Source organism: Brachyistius frenatus, unplaced genomic scaffold (assembly GCF_029030835.1).
Source record: "Brachyistius frenatus isolate BFR_SWC_R1_liver_20210118 unplaced genomic scaffold, ASM2903083v1 Contig_21, whole genome shotgun sequence".
NCBI lineage: Eukaryota > Metazoa > Chordata > Actinopteri > Embiotocidae > Brachyistius > Brachyistius frenatus.
In genome coordinates this window covers 2,276,626-2,284,273 of record NW_027210620.1, presented here as the reverse complement: position 1 = coordinate 2,284,273, position 7,648 = coordinate 2,276,626, and the positions used below count along the sequence as shown (strand labels likewise).

The 7,648-nt window shown below is 49.3% G+C and overlaps 1 protein-coding gene across 1 annotated transcript; it reads right to left on the bottom strand.

Moving 5' to 3' along the window:
• Positions 1-1,325: 1,325 nt before the first annotated feature.
• Positions 1,326-7,239, bottom strand: LOC138619721 (dermatan-sulfate epimerase-like protein). The gene has a single exon (XM_069696406.1). It carries the CDS (start codon positions 6,467-6,469, stop codon positions 2,837-2,839), a length of 3,633 nt encoding a protein of 1,210 aa, XP_069552507.1. The 5' UTR covers positions 6,470-7,239; the 3' UTR covers positions 1,326-2,836.
• Positions 7,240-7,648: the final 409 nt, after the last annotated feature.

The following is a 7,648-nucleotide window of genomic DNA, read 5'->3' as shown; positions in this document are numbered from 1 at the left end:
CTCTGCATGGAAGGATTAGGCACAGAGGACCCGGCCAAGCATTAGAGTGTTAGAGGAGGGATCGAGAACAAATGAGTAATGAAATGACTGACTCACCATTCTGAGAAGTGAGATGCGGCGTGTTGCTCTTCGGAGGCCACCGCTGCTGCCGAGTCGTCGTCCCCACCCCCACCCCCACCCCCTCCACCCCACCCTCCATCTCAGTCAGAGCGTGGCGGTGAGAACTTTCCTGACATGTTTTTAATTGTTGGTTCCTCCTCGTCGTGCACATCAGCCGCATAAGCAATTAGGATTCTGTCACCCATGTCTAATAAAATGGGGGAGATTTTGCCGGTGCGTAATCGTGGCAGCACGGGGGCGTCGGCATAAGTAGACAAACCACTAGTAGGTTCGCGGTAATCGTAGCGAAAGAGGGCATGTGCGAAATTAAAATGCGCGCTCGTTCGTCTTTTGTAGTGACGGATAATAGCTAGTTTGACATGAGTAGAAACGCCGCTAATGAGGACTGATGTTTTATAATCACACGGCACGCACCATTATCGTTACGCGAGGTAATTCACGACACCCAAACACACGCTGGTTGCCAGTATATTTACGAATTTATTATTTTTTCTTTACATTACTCTCCCCGCTCCCACCCCCGTCCCCATCTCCCCCTCTCCCCGCTCCCACACACACACACACACACACACACGCACACACACACACACACACACACACACACACACACACACACACACACACACACACACACACACACACACACCTCCTGCTCCCAGAGCCCACAGAAATAAAACGTGAGAAAGAAATGATTGTAATTCAAGGCCACAGAAGCTAGGAACCATATCCCCACGAGCAAATACAAAACAGAGTTGGTAACAGGATTGCAACACCAAAGTGAAAGCATGTCTGCCAAGTCTACACATTCAAAGACCACAAACATCAAACGGGTTTTCCAGCCAGTCAAGGGTTTCAGTGTTTGTGGAGAAGAAAACAAAACAGGACCGTTTCTAGCCGAGGAAAGATGGATATTTCCAAATGAACGCAGCATTTTTGTGCCCCTGTGTGTGTGTGTGTGTGTGTGTGTGTGTGTGTGTGTGTGTGTGTGTGTGTGTGTGTGTGTGTGTGTGTGTGTGTGTGTGTGTGTGTGTGCGTACAGATGCAGTGGAGAGTCTATAAATGAGTGCACCATCCACATGTTGCTTGTGATCCATTTACAGTCCAGAAATGTTGAAGCAAAGACAGCATCAAAGGTTACTGAGTAGCGTACATTTTTGCCCAGGCCAAGGAGCATAACATCACAGATTAGAAATGGTCTCTGACTGTTTTTTATTTTTTATTTTTATTTTTATTTTTTAAGCTATACTTAATATTCATCCCCTGTTCAGTGCACTGCTCGCTGTACTCTTTAAAGACACAAACAAAACAAAAAAAACACAACCTAAAAGATCATTGGCTGTCTGAGCGGCCACACGACAGGAAATGGAAACTTGTGCTGTTTTGGTATTTTCCTCCTAGCCTTGACAGTGAAGATATCACACCAATAAAAGACGGTAAACCTCAGTTACGGAGATTTGCAGATTAATATGAGTCGCTGAGGGGGATGCTTTGGAAATTGCTTTGACTAGAAATGTGTCAAGGCTGACAGGTTTCTTCTTCTTTCTTTCTGTTTTTTTTTCTTTTCCAGTTTGATCCCTATTAAGCACTTCCCTCTGATCTAATTCAATAAATGCTAAAGGGAGTTACAATAATCATATTCGTTCCCGATCCTTTGGGATATCTGTCGTTGGAACCCATAAATACTTCTAACTTTCTTTCTTCTAGACATAATATCTTCAGAGGTTTAGATTTCTTCAGAGCTTTTATATTTCCGAGCTAATCCAGCACGTACAGCGAAGTTAGCCTCGGAAAAAAAAAAAAAAAGTCACTGAATCCCGCATACAATCAAGAGTCCCCGTGAAAGTGCTAAGCCACCAAAACCGTCACGACATCTTCGAGCTTCAAAACAAAACAACAACAACAAAAATCCCTCCACTGGTGCAATAAAAATACAATCCCATATCACTTGTATGTCTCTGTCGTCGAAGTAAAACGCTACCGTGTTGTTTTAACGCTTTGCTTTTGAGCTCATACGTTGCAGCATTTTTTTTTTTTTTTTTTTTTTTACAGTTTGAAAGGGCAACAGCTCTCCAAAGTTCAGATGGTAAAACGACGGCTAAAATAGTCTCCCAGAGCTACAAAACGTCCTAATGAGCTTCATAACATATCTGTTCCGAACCAGTAAATATAACCTCTCCCAAAATAAAACAAAACAAATGAATCATACAGACATGAATGTTGCACAAACGTTTCTCTTGACATCACGGATTAAAAGTGGAGAGTCATCTCTTATTAAGACACACAGTAACTAATCTTCAATGAGGAACTGTTGTGAAACAGTAACATAGAAATTATGCGAAATTTCAGTGATATTTCTCGGCATGTAAGACGGCAAAGGTCTAAAGTCTCACTCGATGAAAGAGTGCTACAAGTAAGTGTGAAGGGCTGCTGTGGGGGGGAGGGGGGAGGGAGAAGATCCCTTCCGCCTATTTTAATATAAAATATTCCTCACACATCTGTTGCTGTAGTCGGTGCGACACAAACACAACTGAGAGGAAAAAAAAACAAACTCCGACAGAAAGGCTTCCCAGTTTCTCCTCGACTTTTAACTTTTTTTTTTTTTTTTTTTTAATTTTTTTTTTAATATAAGGTCAGTGCAACAAAAACAAAAAAGAAACTAAATGTGACTGGCAGCGACAGTAAACAAGACAGCTCCATGTTAGCTGACCAGCAGCAGTTAACTGGCCGACCTGGTGTAACCCAGCCTCTTCATCACGCTGCCGCACACGTCCTCTATCAGTCTGATGTCCTTTCGCGGCATCTTTTGCCGCCACGCGTTGATGTTGGCAGGCGAGATGTCGCCCTCGTACATTAGGTTGTACAGGTTCGTGGAGGTGGTGAACATGAGCTGATTGAGGGCTGCGGGCGACACGGGCACCCCCAGGTACGCGTGTATCGTCTCCGCCGTCTCCTGGGGGAAGTTGACCACGTCCTCGAACCTCACTCGGAGGTAGGACTCCTCGGGGAGGCCCTCGCCGACCCTCAGCACCGCCGCGGTGTGAGCCAGCCACAGGTGAGCCAGAACGAGAACGGGGTCGGTCTCCGAACGGGACAGCAGACTCTGGATCATTTTAAACTCCGGTGCCACGGCCGGGCACCCACCCCTCACGGCGTCCTCCTTGAATATCAAGGAAAGGTGCTGCGGGATGTTTTTGAGGGAGTAAAGGCTGGGCTTGCTGTTATAAACCATGAGATAAATCCACGCTCGAGGGTCTCTCACCAGATAGATTGTCCTCAGGGAAGGTCCGACCACCTCCTGAATGAAAGGCAGCTTAAGTGCCCAGCTTCCACTCCGCATGTTGAGGACCATCCGGGCGTTAGGGTACTCCGCAACGTGACGCCTCATCTCCCTGACGTACTCGGCGTCTCTGTCCAGACTGGCCCTCAGTTTGCCCTTCAGCTCCGACGCGGGCTCCCTCCTCCTGGATCTTTTCTTTCTGTCCCTGGAGGGCCCGGCTCTCTGGGGCTGCTTGACCCTGCTGCCCTCCACAAGCTGAATATTTTGCAAGTGCAGCTTGGTGTTGTGCACCAGCGAATGCAGCCAGCCCTGAATGATCTTAAACCGGCCGTGCACGGCATCTGACCTTGACCACTCGCAGGCGTCGACCAGAGAGTCGAACTCGAACTCGGTTTCGGGAATGTCCACGTGCTCGGTGGGCACTCTTATGTAAACGAAGTCCGAGCTGTTGTAGAAGAGGTGCTTGAGTATTTCCGATCCCGATCCGGGAAGGGTTGTTATGACGACGGTGGGGAGGGGGAGCCGGTGCTGCTCGTACAGTCTAATTTGTTTGTTTACTTCGCTTTTGGCACCCGCACCTTTCCATTTTACCCCACAGAGAAGCTGATCGCAGCTGTTAGACACAAACAGCAGCTCGGCTATCCACAGAATGAGCACGGTGAGGAGGGCGTAACGCATCAGCCTACTGAAGCAAACGTAAAACTTTCTCTGCATGGTCAGAAATCCTATGGCCACGCAGAGAACAACCCCCGCCACCACGTTGACTGCGAACCCAAAGTCAAACAGCTGATTATCGCTGTTGATTTGTTTGGGGATGAGTTGCGTCCCAATGCCGTAGCGAGTGATTTGATTTCGATCCTCAACCTTACAGTGACCTCCAAAGCCTAAATAAGTCAACCTCGCGCCGACGTCTTTGTGGTTTGTAGCGATAGAAACAATCTTCTCTGTGTTATTTATGGTTAGAGAAAGCCTCACCCCGTTCTTGCCGTTATCCGTAAATCGACAGTTGGACACTTTGACGTACGGACCGTGCAACACGTACGCCACTCTGCTGACTGCGCCTGTCATCTGGAAAGTGACGTTGACGTACTGCGTCCACCTCTTTTTAAACTCGGCCGCCTGCTCTGCCTCCTGTATCCTGGTGTCAGGGCTGTGGCCCTGGCTGTCGAACCAGAACATTTTATAATGAGCGTCCCACACGTCCATCATGGCGCCGTTGTATCTGTCCATGAATCTGAAGGGGACGTACTTGAAGTCAATGTCGAGATTGTGGAAAAAGGCGCTGAGAGACGTGACGGGTGAGTCGCCCCGCTTCTCCACGTGGTCGAGCACGAGCAGCGTCTGCGAGTTGAGCAGAACCAAGGCTCTGAACACGCTCTTCAGTCTCATGGCGGGAGAATACGCCGCCGCCGCCTCGCCGCTCACGAACATGGTGTCCCCGTGCGAGGAGGCGACGATCACCTCCCCTCGAGCGTCACCCACCCCCTCGTCGGTCCAGCGCAGCCACTTGGCGCACTCCCCCAACTGGCCCTCCCACGGACTGTTACACTGGCTGCTAGGAGACGGACTAAACACCAAAACATTGTTAAGGTAGCTGTACTTTGGGCCGTAAAGGGCTTCGGACACGAATACCTGTCCGTTGGGAGCGAACGTAAAAGAATTCTGGTCCGGGTGCTCGTGACCCGGGTTGAAGCTGTTCCAGCCGTCCACCCAGGAGTAAGGCTTGTCGTGGACGATGTCGTAGACCGCGCGGCCACCCAGCCTGCCGGACTTAAAGGAGACGAAAGTATTGCTCTGTCCGTTGGGGAGCCCGGCTCCGTAGGTGACCACGCCCCAGTTCGAGAAAACGTGCATCCTCGTTTTGCCGAAGTCGCGGGGAGGCTGCGGCACGAGGTGGGAGCTGTACCAGATGAACTCCGTGTGAAGCGTGGCCCAGCGCTGGGCAGACGACTGCCCCATGGGACCGTCCTTGGGTCGGTGCTTTCTGATCTGCTGAGCCAGCCAGTTGCCCGTTCCGTTCCTCATGACGAACGAGTCGAGGAAAACCAGCTGGCTCTCCGGCCCGTAAAACCAGTTGTAGTTGGAGTCGGCGATGCCGACGGTCCTCTGAAAGCCCGGCAGCAGGGTGGCATAGTAAAACCAGAAGTGTTCCCGCAGCCAGTTGTTCTGCGTGTTGTCGATGTTGAAATGGCGCTGAGCCAAGAAGACGTACTGCGTGATGGACTTGGCCGTGTAGCTCCCGTACGCCACTCCCTCGTCCAGAGACCCATCGACAACATGACTCAGCAGGAACATTGTTTTCTCCATGTAGTTCACCGCCACTTGTTTCCAGATCATCGACTCCGGGTCGTTGTGCGAGCCCACCACTATCGCGCCCGTCAGGACGGCTAATATGTTCGTGGTTTGATGGTTTTGGAGATACTGTTTTCCCCACCCTCTGTACTTGGAGAGCTCGTACAGCTCCTCGGTCTCAGAGCGAATTTTCTTGAGGTAAACATCCCTTCTGCGCTCGTCCAGGTAGGAGTAAATAAAGTCGTAGGCGGTGGCGAAGCCAGTGAGGGAGTGCGCCATGGGGACCTCATCGTTTGGTGCGCTGATTACCTTCCAGTCGGGGTATTCAGCCATCCTATCCATAAACTTGATAAGAAATTGCAGGGCGGCCGAGTCCTCTGGGCACAACAGGCAGTAGAGAGCCAGGGGAGGCAGGTTGTTCCCATAAATCTCGTTCCACTTGCTTGTAAACTCCTCGTGTTTCACAGGGGGCATGTAAAAGGGGACATTAGACAGCATGGTGAGCACGGCCGCCCGGATGACTTTAAATATGTGACTGTGGGTGGTGGAGGACCTTTGCCTCAAGTGCAACACGTCTACTTGGTTAAAATATAGGTTGGGATGGAAGTCGGCAGACTGGAGTTTCCACTGCTCCGTCGCTCTGCCTTGTGTGAGCTTGACCTGCAGCAAGTCATCCGTGAAAATGTCTCTGTCTGTGGTGTTGAAGACCCCCGAGAAAGCCGTCCCCACCGCGAACAGTGGCAGTAAAACCACAGAATATACAACCCAGTTGACAGCCATGTTGCTGGGGATGTGTGAATATATTTTCTTTTACTAGAGTTCAAAATGAAGCAGCTGATTGATTTTCTTCCTTTAAAGTGTTGCAGTAATGTCCCATGACTTCAGCTGTGATTTCAGAGTCAAAGTCCAGGAGGGAAAATATTTAGCTATCCATGAAATAAATCATTCATGAGATAATATGATGCGATATCAAAATCCCGTGCATGACAGTCAAGAAAAGGGAAAAAACTTTAGTCCAAGAGCAAAAACTATCCATAGTGACTTGTAACTGTCTTGTAACAGTTCACAAAGGCAACAAAACGCAGCACATTAAATATATGTCTCATGGAAAGAAGATATTCCTGATCTGTTTTTGATTTAAAATCCCAAGAAAGAAAATGAACATAAAAATCCTTATTCCAGCACGCTGTCGTCCTCCGTCCTCACGGTGATACGGGTGCTCGTGAAGACTGGCATCTCCCCCCCCTTTTGCCAGTAACTCATATTGATCTCCTCCCCAAAACATTTCCTCTCGGACAAAACATCAGTCAGCCCCAGTCTGTGTCCGGTCCAATCACAGCCACCCAAAGGCTCCGCGTGCAGCCCGACCGAGTTGCAACATCCACGGACATGAACCTCAGCAAACCACGCATCTCCTCCGCAGATAACATTGCCTCGGTGTGTCTCCGCCGCAGAGAAACTCCGTGCTGCTTAAATTTGCAAATCCCGATCGGAGAATTGATCTGTTGGCATTGTTAAAACAAAACAAACAAAAAAAACAAAACAAAAAAAAAAAACCCGCTCCTGTCCTTTTTTTTGTATTTTTATTTTTTGTATTAAATCGTTTCAGCTCCACGCTTCTTCTTTTTTTTTATCTTCCGCGATCGGCGCGGGGAAGTCCGAAAAAGAGGAAAGTTGTCGTCACTCCTTAAGTATTCAAAGAATGAGACATTTTCCCGACTGTCCGCAGGAAAACTGCAAATCAGCCCCGCAGATGATGATGATGATGATGGACAGTCCAGCGTGGAAATCCGCCGAATCCGTGGAGGGATATTTATGTTCCCGCCGCCGTTTTCCAGACACACATCTCACGAGTCGGGCTGCGTAATGCGCGTGATCTCCGGACGCGTCTCCGTTGTGTCCTCCCGACTGTTCACCCACAGTCAGTTTGATTGTTTTCCTCGCACCGGGATGGAAAAA

Coding starts and splice junctions, on each gene's coding strand:
- LOC138619721 (XM_069696406.1), bottom strand. CDS start 6,469: ATGGCTGTCAACTGGGTTGTATATTCTGTGGTTTTACTGCCACTGTTC.